Source organism: Ipomoea nil, unplaced genomic scaffold (genome assembly GCF_001879475.1).
Source record: "Ipomoea nil cultivar Tokyo-kokei standard unplaced genomic scaffold, Asagao_1.1 scaffold3314, whole genome shotgun sequence".
Classification (NCBI taxonomy): domain Eukaryota; kingdom Viridiplantae; phylum Streptophyta; class Magnoliopsida; order Solanales; family Convolvulaceae; genus Ipomoea; species Ipomoea nil.
In genome coordinates, this window is record NW_017619742.1 from 6322892 (window position 1) to 6338722 (window position 15831).

The 15831-nt window shown below is 43.6% G+C and overlaps 1 protein-coding gene across 1 annotated transcript; it reads right to left on the reverse strand.

Annotated features, from left to right (window-relative positions):
- Positions 1–7715: 7715 nt before the first annotated feature.
- On the reverse strand, positions 7716–9244 carry LOC109169466 (zinc finger MYM-type protein 1-like). Its single transcript, XM_019318348.1, has 3 exons — positions 8737–9244; positions 8577–8646; positions 7716–8418 (listed from the first exon to the last, which is right to left on the reverse strand). Exons 1-3 carry the CDS (start codon positions 9242–9244, stop codon positions 7716–7718), a joined length of 1281 nt encoding a protein of 426 aa, XP_019173893.1.
- Positions 9245–15831: the final 6587 nt, after the last annotated feature.

The following is a 15831-nucleotide window of genomic DNA, read 5'->3' on the forward strand; positions in this document are numbered from 1 at the left end:
AGCTTCGAAAGGGGCCATACAGTGTCGTTCCAGACCCTCTCGTTCCTCGCAAGCCAAATGACCCATAGACATGCAGCTACATTTAACGCATGGGTAGGCGTACTTCGCAGATTAGCTTCCACCATGCCAATAAACGAGTCACCAATTTCGACAAGGGCAGAACTCCATACCTGAATAGCCACGGGCAGTCGTAGAACAAATGCGAAGTAGACTCATTGTCGGCGTTGCAGAACGGACATCCGCCTCCAACCCACACCCCTCGACTTTGCAAGTTCACATGAATGGGAAGTAGATTCGAGACGCAGCGCCATAGAAAATTCCTGATCTTCGGCGGAACAGGCAATGTCCATAGCCTTTTCCATTCACCAAAGTTTCGGGCATAGTCTGCATGTAAAAGGTGATTAGTGCGTAAATGGTATCCCTGCTTCACGGTGTAGAGACCACGTGGATCACCCCTCCAACACCAGGCGTCTGCATGTGAATGAGAAATTGGAGTGCACAAAATTCTTTGGACATCTCTGTCGCTGAATAAATCACGCAGAAGCTCTACATCCCAACTGCCATCTTCTTTCAACAGATTGCTCATAGTGGCTGTTCGCAACTGCTCAATACAAGGCGTGTGTATAGCGGGATCACCTGAGTCCATCAGCCACGACCAGCCCCAAACCAGAGTATCTCGTCCATCTACCACCCTCCGAATTACTCCCTGTTGTAAGATGTCTTGCCCCTCCAAATTGCTCCGCCAAAGGAAGCTCGGGTTGTGGCCCAATTTCGCGTCCAGAAAACAACCTGTAGGATAGTAGCGTGCTTTGAGAAGTCTGGCAACCAATGAATGTGGATTCGTCAATAGCCGCCATCCCTGCTTTGCTAAGAGAGCGATATTAAAATCGTGGATTCGCTTCAACCCCAACCCGCCATTACACTTTGGGACCGCCAGTCGATTCCAGCTCATCCAGTGAATACCTTTGTTGCCCTGTCCACCACCCGACCACCAAAAACGATTCATCAACTTCTCAATTGCATCACAAACACCCAACGGAAGAAGAAAAACAGACATTGCAAAAATAGGCATTGCTTGGGCCACGCTTTTTAGAAGAACTTCTTTGCCTGCTTTGCTTAAAAATTTCTTCTGCCACGAGCTGATCCTGTCACGAACCCTTTGTTCAATATAGCGAAACACCTCAGTTTTATTTCGCCCGAGGAATGACGGGAGTCCCAAATACCTTCCAAAGTCATTTGTTTGCCTCACTCCAAAAATTCTTGCCACATGAGATCTCACGTCTGTCCCAGTATTTTTGCTAAAGAGGATATTTGACTTATCAAAGTTGATAAGTTGGCCTGAGGTAGCACAGTACCGGTCCAAACAAGATTTCACAATTTGTGCTTCACAGTCTTTTGCTTTGAAGAACAAAAGACTGTCGTCTGCGAAAAACAGGTGCGAGACCGACGGGGCCCCTCTCGCAATTCTGACCCCGTGAATATTACCCCCGGCTTCCTGGTGATGCAACATTAAAGATAGACATTCGGCACAGACAATAAAGAGGTACGGCGATATAGGGTCCCCTTTCCTGATTCCTCTCGAGGGTGTTACAGCACCTGCAACTTCCCCATTAATCATAATATTATACCTGACCGAATTGACACACAATAACACTAAGTTAACCCACACACGGGAAAAACCTAGAGCTATGAGCATACCCTCCAGAAAGCCCCATTCCATTCGGTCGTAAGCCTTGGCCATGTCAAGCTTCAACGCCGCCCATCCGTCCTCCCCCCCGTTCTTTCTTCTTAGGTAGTGTCCTACCTCTCCCGCCACGATAATGTTATCCGTGATCAACCTATTTGGGACAAAAGCGCTTTGAGACGGCGAGATAACCACATCAAGAACAACCTTAAAACGATTTGCCAACACCTTGGCCACCACTTTGTATGCAACATTGCACAAAGCGATTGGTCTCAAATCCGAGACCGTTTCAGGGATTTTCTTTTTTGGAATTAAGACTATGTTTGCGTCATTCAGACCGGAAGGTAACTCACAATTTGTGATACAATCACTAACAAACCGTGTGAGATCTGCCCCCACAATGGACCAGAAAGACTGGTAAAAACCCGGTGTCATCCCATCTGGGCCCGGTGACTTATCCGGTGACATCGAAAAAAGGGCTTGCTGCACCTCATCCGGCTCAATCGGCCGTAGAAGCTCAGTGTTCATAGCCTCGTTGATACGCCTTGGCACTCCGTTAAGGAGGTCCATATCACAAGATTGTTGTTGAAAGATGTGTTCATAGTACTTTAAAATTTCGCCGTGCATTTCCTGACCCTCCACCCAGGAGCCTGTGATATCACGTACCCGTTGGAGAGTGTTATTGCGTTTTCTGGTCGTAGCTGTAGCATGAAAGAATTTGGTATTTCGATCACCTTTATCCAGCCACAGTTGTTTGGATCGTTGTCGCCAATACACCTCTTCTTGCGCATAGAGATCACGAACTTCACTCTCAACAGCCCTGTAACGCACCAAATCATTTTCCTGATGTCTGCCCCTCAGGTTCTCGAGAAGCCGTAACAAATCTCGAAGCTTGCGACCAACGCGTCTCGCGTATTCCCCTCCCCATTGCTGCAACGCTTCGCCACATCTCATCACCTTTTGTTGGAACGATAACCCATATTGGCGACTCCACGATGCCTCCACAATCTGCTTACAATTGCGGTCCAATGTCCAAGCCGACTCAAATCTAAATCCCCGATTTTGCCTCTCAACTCGGCTGCCTTCTATCACCAGATGCAGCGCACTATGATCAGAAGTCACCGCTGGTAGATTATGAACCGTCGCCCCCGTGTATAATTCACACCACTCCCCCGAAGCCACCGCTCTGTCCAACCTCTCTTCAACCCAACGATGTGTTCCCCGTCTGCGTTCCCATGTGTACTCGTAGCCCACCATCCCCAAATCTGATAAACCACAATCCAGAAGTGTCTCGTTAAATCCCAGGATCAAAGAGTCCGGATGCGGATTCACACCCCTTTTTTCCGCATGACTCGCAATATCGTTAAAGTCGCTGATCACGATCCATGGCAGATCGGATTGGGCCTTCAACTCCCGCAACAGGTTCCACGCGTCTTGCCTCCTCGATCGCTCCGGGAATCCATAGAAGCATGTGAGTCGCCATGCCGGTTTGCCCGGTAACGTTACCCTCATATTGATGTGATTCCCTGAGTAATCCATTAGAGATGCCATACCCGCCACTTTCCACATCAAAACCAAACCACCACCAATCCCCACACTGTCCACCGTAAAACAGCCTTCAAATCCTAACCGTACTCGTACTCTTTCTACCTGACTCGCAATAGCCTTTGTCTCCATGAGGAAGACAAACTCGGGTCGCTGTCGGGCCACATAGCCCAACAATTCGCGAACTGTCCGGGTGCCACCCAATCCCCAGCAGTTCCAGCTGAGAAGACTCATTGATCCGGGCGAGCCTGGACCACCAGACCCGCCACTTCCAAGTTTTTTGATGATTCCACCATGCGAACATCTTCGTCTTGCATACTGCTACTATTGGCAGTCTCCTCCCGTCTTCTCTTGAGATCTCCATGCACACCATCCTGTTCCTCTATGTTCACCAAAGTAGCCGGGGGTGTCCCGGCCAAAGAAGTGGAGGGCGCTGCTGTCGATGACGAGTGAGGTGATAACAACCATCGAGCCCCCACCGGCCTCACTTGGCGTCGAGGTCCTGCCCGCATCCAAGCGCCGAACGGAAAAGCATCTGGCAGAAGGTTCAGCTCGTAGACAGTTTTACAGAATTTGTCAGAGTGCCCTAAGATCCCGCAACAATAGCAGAACGTCCCCAGACGCTCATATCAGAATGTGATCCATTGGGAGGTCCCATCTCTGCGAAGCAGTTTCATGCGTCTTTTCAGCGGGGATGACACATTCAGGCGCACCCTGATTCTGAAGTAACTCCTCCACGCTCCTCCGAAATTGAGTGGATCCGCCGCGATGAACGTCCCCACATAATCCCCGATTTTTGCTACAAATTCTGGAGACGCATACATCGCCGGGATACCATGTACCTGGATCCAGAACGAGACGGAGTCCAGCGCAATTTCCTCAGGTCTGACGCTGGCTGGAACCCGATCGCAAATAAGAAGCTGGTTGTCGAAAGACCATGGGCCATTATCTATCACCCGCTGTAGATCTTTTGGGTGAGGGAATTGGAACAGAAACAGATCCTCGGTGAGTGTCACAGCATACATACCCATCACCGGCCGCCAGACGGAAGCTAGGACCTGTTGCATGTGATCGGCCTTGATCACCCGATCGGTCAAGAAACGGCCAACCAGGTTGTGGTGGATCGCATCATCCGGAATAGACGGCATCTCCGGCGCCTCCATACCCCCTATATCCTCCTCCGCTAGCGACAGAGCCGCACATTGTTGCTCAAGAGGCCCGACGTCCATTGCAAACAGAACAACGTGGATCAGATTTATGGCGAAAACAAGGTTGAACAGAATAACAAAAACGATATTCATTGTGAAAGGAAACAAACGCAAGATATAGCCCTAGAGATCTAGGGAGAATACTCTCTCAGGCCACGACCGGGAGAGAGGGCCACGATCGGAGAAACGGAACGTCGATCACGATCGGAACTCGCGAATTTTACGGAGCATTTCCTTTTTACGATATTCATTTTGAAAGGAAACAAACGCAAGATATATATATATATATATATATATATATATATATATATATATATATATATATATATATATATATATAGGTGTATAATAATAATGATAGAATTATGAAATTTTTAGAATTAAATAGCAACGGTGTAATAACTGTATAATGGTATTTTAGTTTAACAATAATGTAGTACGGACAATTTTATTCATTATATTTGAAGTGTGCAACATTTAATGAAAAATGTATACCTTTATTACCATACAAATGTAAATATAGATATAAATGTGGGTATAGCTTAGTGGTTAAAGCTCTTAGTTTATAACCAAATGAGTAAGAGTTTAAACTTCACCTTAAACATTTAATATAATAAATATATATATCTATTATTATTAAAAAAAAAAAGCAGAAAACTGATCGGTTTTTGGGTTCTTTTCGGTTCGGTTCGGATTTAACCCGAATCGAACCGAACCAATCGGTTCCCTCAAACTAAGCACTGATCGGTTCTTCGGTTTGAGGCCGAACCGAAATGCCCAGCCCTAGTATTTTCCACATCCGCATGATAGCTAAATTTAGCATACATATTATTTGAGCTATTTCAAGCATATCCATCGTATTGCATGTGATATATCTCTCTGTTTTACGTAACACTTTATTGTTAAATTATTCCGTTGTGCATCCAAGTTGAATATCTTGTTATTTACTTGTTACTTGGAGTTGAAATTATCAAAGTGTTATTTATTTTAAAAAAGTTTAAAAAGTTTATTCACCTCCCCCCCCCCCCTCTAGACTTTTTACCACCCTATCGGGACCAACACAACTCTATAGGAAGAATTGTTAGAATACAAAGTGATCATGGGCGTGAGTTTGAAAATGCAGAGTTCAGTAGTTTTTGTGATACACATGGCATATTGCATGAGTTTTTTGCTCCAAAAACTCCACAACAGAATGGGGTACCGGTTATGGAAAGGAAAAACAGAACACTACAGGAAATGGCTAGAGTTATGCTAGTTGCGAAAAATTTATCTCAACGATTTTGGGCAGAAGCTGTAACGCCCCACTTTTCTAAAATCTAAATTCCAAATACTTAACTTTAAACAAGATAAAAAGTATGATTAATTAACTTAAATCCAACCAAAACCAACAAGTCGGATATCACCGCCACGGTCACCACTCAGGGTGACCGCACAGGCTACAAAAGGGTAACTACTAGAGTGAAGCTCATCAAAAACAACATCAATACTTGGGGAACAAACCCCGGTGTCCAAGCACCAACAAACGACCAGTCTAAAGGTAACTAACATCAATTTATCAACAGTAAAAACTAATCTAGCCTCTACAACCTCAAACTACGCACTAGTCTATCTCGTGCGCTCTCAAACACTGGGCCCACCTGAAAGGGGTTATAAAAACAAGTGGAAAATAAACCCGTTAGCAACTTAATGCTAAGTATAAAGCCACTCAACCCTGTAACATACTATAGGTATAGATTTGGAAAACGTTTGACAAGCACACGTAATCTCAAGTACTTACAACACTTAAACAACAATCTCAAATCATGCTCATAAACAACTCTATATGCTTGCAACCTATTCATCACATAAACATGTTTTCTCAAGTACTCAACTTAAACATAATTCTCATGCTTTAAACATATATCTCTAATCATAGCTCATCATGCAATTCTTATGCTCAAACTGATAGGTTAAGAGATACTTAAACTTCAACAAGCAAACTCATGTTAACATGCCAACTCATAAGCAAGAACAAAAACTATACTTCTCATCGTACTCTAAATGCAAAACATGCAAGTCATGTAACAATAAATATCATGATGCTATACGTATAATTATATATACTCTCGCTCTTATGTAAAAAAGAATACTTTTTTCTGTGGAGGTTTCTGTTGAGTCACACAGACTCGCTTTTCTCTTCTTTACTTTCTTGAGTCTCTTGACTCGCTTTTCTCTTCTTTACTTTCCCGCTTTCTTTCTGTACTCGTGGGCGAGATAGGAACTTTACGAATCGTGAACGAACCTATCCGGGCTCGGCATCTAGCCAGCCTAATACTCATCTCGCCCACAGAACCACTCTCTTGGTTCATATCTCAATCTATGTGGAATCAGGTATCGTACTTGTCAGTGTGCACACCCCCTAACCAGGATTCCAAGCCCGGCGGGTAGTATCCAACCTAGTAACCCGGGAATATCGACCAAGTTACTTCATAAAATCTGTCGGTTCTCATTGACCATTTCTTTCCTTCCTCAAACTTTCTTTCTTTCTCTTTTCTTCCGAAAGGACCAAGTCCTAACGGGCCTCCAAAATACTATTTTCTCACAATAGATAACATATAGATATATCTCATGCAACTTCTTTCTCATGTAACAACTCTAACTTATGCAAGCTTATGCACATAGTTCTCAACAACTTCTCTTTCTCACATTTTGGAAATCAAGTATCATGCAATCTTCTCAATGCAAATAGATAATGATTTTCCAAAATAGATATACGTTTTTGAAATAGATCTTAGGTTTTACTTAGAGCCAAAAATGCAATTTGCTCAATGAATCTACTAACATGCTCTTTACTATGAAATAATATTCTTCAAATCTCATTCACTGTGAAACAAGGAAATTATGCACAGCTTTATACTAAAATCTGAACACTTGGCAAATCTTCTCAATAAATACTTAACAAGTATTAAGACATGGTCCTCAACTAAAAATATACTCAGATGCTAGCAAATTTACTCATTGGTGCAAGTTCACAGACATACATCAACAGAGTATTCATTATCACAATTCTAACTGTAAATCATGCTTTCAAACTCCAAATCAAATGAAACTAACTTCTACTAGTGCGTCGTAACGAGCCCGAGTGTCCGAGCCTCAAGGGCCCACGAGTCTCGGTCCGAACAAGGGGCGGAGTCAGGATTAACCAATGCGGGGGGCCAATCACGATTTAAGAGAGAATAATGAAATATAATAATATTCATTTAACATGTTCCAAAATACATCATTATATTACAAATCTACTAAAATTTAGACCGTCTCTCTTGCATGTCACGAAAATCATCTATAATTGAATCTATACTAAATTGTTTTGCAATTTGCTTTTCAATGTATACTAGCAAACAATCACTAAGAAATTCATCTTCCATCTTGTTACGAAGTGTAGTCTTGACTATATTAATGGCAGAAAAAGATCGTTCTGTAGTAGCTGTAGATACTGGAAGTGTGAGAATGAGAGTTACTACTCTGAACACAAGAGGATAGATGTTCGATTTTCTAGTTTTTACCAACCATTGGCATAAATCAGAAATACTTTCTAGTGTTCTAAAATCAAGAAGTTGTTGCACATGTTTAAAATGTTCAAGTTGCATTCTCAATTGCAAAATCTCATAATCTTCAAACTCTTGTGGGTAAAACTTCTTCACCAACTTGCAAACATCATCAATTCTGAATGATATACGCATCTCTTTTGGATCTAACGATGAACTGAGAACAGTTAACTCCATTGCTTTATCATCAAACCTATTGCTCAACTCTTGCAATTGAGAATCAATCACCGCATAAAAAATATCTACTTTGTAATGATGCCCAATTGTTAATTCATCTTGTTGAAGTCTAGCCCTTCCTCTTCTTGCAATATATTGAGCATCAAAATCTGGCACAGTTATATTGACAGTTTCACAAAAAGACTTCACACTTTCAAGTAATTCATCCCATCCACTATCTCTTAAAATTTGAATAAGCAATTTAGTAGATGACACAAGATGCATTGCATTCAATATATCTTGAGATTGAAGTTGCAAAGATTGGCAAAGCATATTAGAAATCTCCAGAACTTTTTTCATGAGATGCATAATGAATACAAATTCAAAAGAAGTGAGTACCTCATAAGCTGCATCGGCATCTCCACGGTGAGCATATATGTAGTTCCATCTTCAATAATATTAAGTAAAACTTCACATGTTGCACTAAACATTCTCATCAAACTTGATATAGATTTCAAATGCGAACTCCAGCGAGTATCACCTCGCCTTTATAAAGAACCAATTTGGTTAAGGCCCCTCCCACTTTCAAGCTCATCAATACTAAGCAAATGAGCAATATTTGAGGCATGAGCAGCTTTTAACTGGTTATTGCGCTTACATGAAGCCCCAACAACATTAATAGTGGAATTTAACTTGGTGAAAAACTGATGGACAGGGATGACTTCCTTTGATGAAGCTACTAATGTCAATTGCAATCGATGTGCAAAACAATGAACATAATAAGCATAAGGACATTCATCCAAAATTAAAGCTTTCAATCCATTCCATTCTCCACGCATGTTACTTGCACCATCATAACCTTGTCCTAGAATATTTTGAACATCAAGATTATGACGAGATAAGATAGAAAAGATACCTTCTTTCAATGTTGATGCACTAGTGTCCTTGACACGAACAACTCCAAAGAAACGCTCTTGTATAAAGCCATCTCTATCAACAAATCTCAATAGCTCTTGCCAACACTTGCAAAATTTGCTTTTGTATTGTTGGTGATGTATATGATGCATTTCGTGGAGCTTTATCAAGAACTTTTGTTACTTCATCATTAAAAGAGGCAATGAAACTCAACAGCTCTAAAAAATTTCCACGATTCATTGATGTTATTGACTCATCATGACCTCTAAAAGAACATCCTTGAAATGCAAGTCATCTCGTTGCCTCAATTGAAGTTCTTAAGCGAAGTCTATTCTCTACTATTTCTTGAGATGTGAATTTCTCAATATGTTGTGCAATGTGTGATTGTTGGTTCATGAGATCCGCACAAGCTTTCTCGGCATTTCGGTGAGGGGATGTGAGATCTTTCCCAATATGTGCTAAAAAGGAGCAATTTTTCCCATCTCTAACTTTCTTCCATGATCGAAAACCATTGATAGTAAAAGCATCCAATCCGGAAGACCCATCTTTAGTATGAAACAAATAACATGGTAGACAAAATGCTGCATCTTTACTAGGAGAATACTCTAACTACGAAGGGAATAACTTAAACCAGGATGCTTGAAAACTACGATAATGTTTTTCTCCCGATTTTGGATATTTCGAAAGCAAACATTGATATGGGTCAGCCTTGATGTAAGCTCTCCTAACTTCATCACACTTGTCAATAGGGCACTTCCATATTGGTAGTCTCAATCCCGGATCACGTTCTAATGCTTGAATATCAAACTTCTCATTGATTTCAACTCTTTGAGATTTTTCAGGACGACTTTCAAAATTCAATGTCTCAATACTTGCAGATGGATTTACTTGAGATGTTGAATCTTCAGAATAATTTCTTTTAAAGAAAAGATCAATTCTTTGTGTCTTTTTCATTACAACTCAATCTTCCAATGTCCACATTGATAACTTTTTGCAAGTCAATTAAACTAGCTAAAAAGAAAGAAAAAAAAGAATAATTAGATATAGATTAAAGTAGTAGAAACTTAAATATTTTGGTAACAAAATGACATTTTATTATATTATAATAAGCACCATTGCTATGTATTTCATTTGTAAATTAAAAAGCTAACTAGATAGTAATCCACTATTCAGTGCCCACAAAATAACACATGCACGAAAAATAAATAAAGAATTAAATAAATTAAACACTCACACTAAACAGTGATTTTAGTATTTCCAAATTCTAATGCATGAAATTATGAAAGCCATGGTCCATGTGAATTCACTGCCATATAAATCAGTCAGCACTCTCTACTCAGCTGCTTTCACTGCACCAGTGTACACTGCAAATTCCAATCAATGAATCAATTATACTTATAAATTAGTAAATCAAGTATACAATTGCTAAACAACATCCTTTTCAATGTGGCTATTTTCCTATTAATATATATACTGTACGTATTTGATACTCATCAAAAATAAAATATCATCTCTCTCTTGTTTTAGGTGTATGAGCCAGTAGATGAAGGAAAATGATTGATACAGTATGTGGCCATGGTGGACAAATACAAGTGACAAGGCATTGCATGCAGTATTTGTTTTAATTAGTAATTTGATAAAATGTGTTGTAATTTAGAGAAAGGGTTGAGGATGAAAATTATATGCAGTTAAAAGAATACTTTCTCAAATATTCAAATACTATTCAAATACTCCATAATAAATTATGAATAAAAACATAAAATCAATAAACAGGGACTACCGGAGATTTCACTTCTCCCTGTTCTCAGTGTTCTCGGCGTCTTCTCGCACCACCGGCAGGCGGCAGCTGCTGAACTTTTTTACAATGCTTACTCTTTTGGCTGAAACTTGGGAGTGATGCTGACTTTTGAAGCTTTTGGATTAGAGTTCAGACTTGGGAGTGGTGCTTAGCTTACTCTACAAGTTTCTGATGGACAACTGGACAAGTACCACTGTGAGAATGAGAGGACTGAGGGGGGCCAAAAGAATTATATAATTTATATTATAATATTAATAAAAAAATTGGGGGGCGGGGGGGGGGGGGGGCGGGCCGAAGGCCCCCCTTTTGTTAAATGTTCATCCGCCCTGAATACCCTCATACATGATAATTGTAGATAAATCGTAACCACGGAAGCAAAATTTCAACATTTCGTCAAAATAGGTCAACGTACAACACAAAATAAGAGTTTCTATATTATTAAATCCTTTCATTTATTATTATTATTATTATTATTATTATTATTATTATTATTATTATTATTATTATTATTATTATTATTATTATTATTATTATTATTATTATTATTATTATTATTATTATTATTATTAAGAAAATTTTATTGTTTTGTTAATGTCTAGTGCTTTAATTTAGTGAGACAAACACATTGAGCAAAGCACATCATAAGGGAGTGTTGTGCTGTGCTCTGGGCGACTATGTACACTCATGCACATCATCGTGTGTACCGTTGAATGTCGTTAGAATCGTGTGCACACTTCTATATTGCACTATGAACACTTATGTGTTGCACTATACACATTCTAATGTTACATTGTGCACATGTTTACATTGTGCACATGTTCACATTGAAATGCACATATACACATCATGCAACACCACCACCAACAAGGAAAACAATGATCTAAAGCCTCAATTGATTCACATACTGAATGTCGTTAGAATCGTGTACACACTTCTATATTGCACTGTGCACACTTATGCATTGCACTATACAGGGACGAACCAATCACGATTTAAGAGAGATAATGAATATATAATAATATTCATTTAACATGTTCCAAAATACATCATTATATTACAAATCTACTACAATTTAGACCGTCTCTCTTGCATGTCACTGTTGGTTTTTGGGTTTTCGGGCCCAAGGAGGTCCAACACAACCTTTGGTTGGTGGATTCACCTTTCTCAAAAAGTGATCGCAAAGATGGATAATCAAGTCTCTAGGAAGTGTGTGTGTCTATTCTCTGGGCATGGATTCGCCCCTCTTACAAGGGTGGATGGGCCTTTATATAGTAGGCTCCCCTCCATCCGAATTGAAGTACATTAAACATTGCTTTCAAGGCTAATTACACTATCAGACCGTTCGGTCGCTGTTACCGAGTCGTCCAACGGCTCTTTGGCTTCTTAACGGCCCTTTTGACCGAGTCCTCTTGAATGCAGCATTGAGTGTTCCCTCAACGGCTCTTAGACCGACTTGAATGCCTCTTACCGGCTCCTGAGCCGAGTTTTGGGCCTGGGCCGACTCCTGGATTCGGCCCAGGCCATCATCGGGCTTCTTCTTTTACTAACCCTTACCTCCTATCTTGGGCTCCTTCTCTCTTGGGCCCTTCTCTCTTGGGCCCTTCTTTTTGGGCCGGGGTCCTCACCCCATCAACTAGTCCCTCACTTTCTCATACCCGGGCCGCTAATCCGTGTTTGAGAAAGTAGTAATTGTCCATCCTCTCCTTCATCGGATCCTGTCTTTAAAGAGACCTCATAACGTCCGGATCCTCTGCTATCTTCCCGGATTCAGCGGAGCCGTTTGGATTCTCCCAGCTCCGCGTGGATCCTTTAAATAGCCTCTTGTCTTCTACATCTCTTCTCACTTGATCAACCATGGGTCGCTCGCCGTTGAAGGGAAAGCGGATCGACTTTGGGTCTCCTCGACGCCCTCTACTTTCCAAGCGGACTCGACCTGAGAGGGAAAATAAGAAGAAGGCTCCTCGCCCTTCTTCCCAGAGATCTCCCTCCGGTGCTACTTCCTCTGTTCAACAGCCGCCGACCCCGATTCACACGGAGAATGTTCCGACTTCACTCAATCCGCCGCCTCCGAGTACTGCCAGGGTGACTGCTCAGGACGGATCTTTCGTGGAGGTGGCCGTCCCCGAGCAGTTGACCTTTCGTATGACCTTCTCCATTCCACTTGATGACCTGGATGGGCCGGCCACTGGCCTGATGAATGATGCCGACTTCGCTCGATACCTGGAAATGTATCCGGATGACGAGGAGCCGGTGGTGCCGCCAATCATGCCAGCTTTCTAGGATACCTTCTGTCCGTCTCCCACTAGGCTGCCCGGGGAGGTGTTCTTTGGGAGCGACTCTTCTTCACCCGGCGAGTGATGGCCTCGGTCGAGATTGGTTTTCGTGTTGCCGATTGGGGCTGCATAGGAGCATTTTTTATTTATTTGTGATGTAATAAGCTCCTTATCTTGTGCATTCCTCTCTTATAATAAAATCACGTTTCCCTCTAGGAGGGTTTTATTTCTTAATTCTTTTTCGGCACCCATTCTACTCCCCCGGCTGATGGGTCCGAGAGTCGGCCACGTTGTTAGGCCCTTTTCAGTTTGACGCCTGCAAATATTCCCCGTATCCTGGGTGAATCTGCCCTTTTCAGTTCGTCGTGCGAATCTCACTCTTTTCGAGTGGATTTGATGGAACTACCCCCTGACATAGATCCCTGTCTCCCGTCCAATCCGGCCTGATCACGGCAGTTTACTATTAGCTCCGTAATTTCCGCCTAGATACTCGCCCCCTGAGGCTATATAAAGGCCCCTTATGCTGGTGATTCATACCACTTCTGTCCACAGACCTTTGATCATGAGCTACAGAGTCGGCGATCGTCGCTTCTCCGTTCGCAACAAGGAGCATGCTCGCCTGGAAGAGCTAAGGCGGAAAAGGCTGGCCAACGGTGGACATCTGGTGGGCGACTCAAGCTCTGATCCTATCGTGGTGTCCCCAGATATGCTGGATCTGGCCCCCGCGGAGCCGGTTGACGACAAGGTGGAACCAGTGGCGGATGATCCGGGCCCAGAGGAGGAGGAAGTGTGGGAGGTTCCTCCTCTTTTCGGCGTAGCTATGTCTTCGGGTGCTTTGGAGAGGCCCCTGTAGATGATCGACGACGGGAAGCCGGCCGTGTATCTGGATGAGGTGCCGGAGCCTGAGCCAAGTCCTCCATCCTTCCGCCCTCAATACTTCTTGGAGGGTCCTCCACCTGCTCAACCGTCGGAAGAGGGAGCCAAGCCATGATCCGTCTTTTCCTTCGTGCCTCGTATTCGTCCCAGTTCTAGGCCCCTTTTGTACTCTGTATCTGGCCGAGTTCCAGGCCTTTTTGATGTTTCTCGAATAAACTGTTTGTCCATTGTTTGCTCGTAGCGTTTTTTCCTTATCTCCGCATTATTCATTGGTCGACTCCTGGTTCTCCCCGGTCGAGGCCTCTCGTGTTTTAGGAGTCGCCCAGCCCAATCGTCCGACTGCTAGGCTTGGATCTTTTTACAAACGTTACCCGTGCCAACCAAGCTAAAACGGGCCGGGTTTGGCTGGGCCCCTTCTGGAAGCTTCGTGTCCACACCCGGTGGGCCCAGAGGCCAACGCCTACGATGGGCCTCCGGCTAGCAGGCCGGGTTACTGCAACCCGGTTCTAGCCTAGGGTAGACGCGCCGCCTGCAGGCTGTCCCTAGGCCTGAACCGTCGTTCCGCTTTTCCAGGCATTAAATGCGGCGTCCTTTCACCTCTTGTCACCTTTCTCCTTCCCAACGAGAGGGTGACACGTGGCCGCCCTTTGGGATTCTCACTCCCTTTAAATACCCGTCTTCTTCCCTCTTCTTTCACTTTCTCCAGTTTTCTTCTGAAAAAAGAACTTAGCGTAGGCCTTTGCCCTCTCCCTCCGTCTAGCACTACTCAGGTTGGTAATGTCTTCCTCCTCTGATTCTTCTTCTTCTTCTTCTTCCCGTCGCTCGACGGGGAACCCTGCATCAACTTCTACTTCTTCCTCTTCTTCTTCCAGTCCTCGCCGTATGGAGATTCCGCCTGGTCTCTCACCGGCGTCTTCTTCCTAACCGACCCCCTCTTCTTCGGGGGCGGTGACTCCTCTGAGCCCGGCGCCCCTCACGATGGCGGCGGCTCTTCCTGATGGTGCCGGACGGCCGCGAGGCAAGTTCGACTCCATCGTCCAGCCGGAGGGGCGCCCGTCGCAAGTCTCGGCGGCGAACCTGGAAATGGCCCGCTATCTTCTCGGGCCTTCTGCCCTCATCTTTGCCCCAGAAAGCTAGCATATTTATGACCCGCCGGAGGGCTGTGTGGGTATTCACTTGCACTCGGTTGCCTTTGGCTTCCGGGTGCCTCGGTGTCCATTTCTCTCTCTTTTCTTCCGTCATTATAACCTCGTTCCGAGCCAGTTGGTACCCAACTCCCACCGCCTTCTCACCTGCTTTATCAACCTCTGCCATTGGTGGCTTTGTGAGCCAGATCTAGACCTTTTCCGGTATTTGTTCACCGTGAATAAGGTCGGCTCACATTCACCGGGCTTCGTCCAGGTTGCTTCCCGTCCTGGGCGACAACTCTTCGAGGGTCTTTCCGACTCCATTAAGGACTGGAAGCCCTATTATTTTTTCGTTCGACCTTCTTTCTCTTCTTTCGCTTTTCCGACCCTGTGGTCGGCCGCTCTATTCAAGCCTTGCTCTCGGCGCGCCGTCTTCACCCAAGATGCGATCCAGGGTGGCGAGTTCTTGAGGAGCTTTGGGCCGTACTCTGTCAAGTACTGGTCTCGGGCCCGAGCCATGGCAAAACGGGGCTTGCTGCCAGACGGCGCGGCCACCTTAAGTAATTCTTTCATGTCCTTCTCTTCTTTTTCTTTCTTTGCCCGACTGTTAACACCAATTTCTTCTTTTGCAGGTCCTTACGATTCCGACTCCACCAGCTCCGACG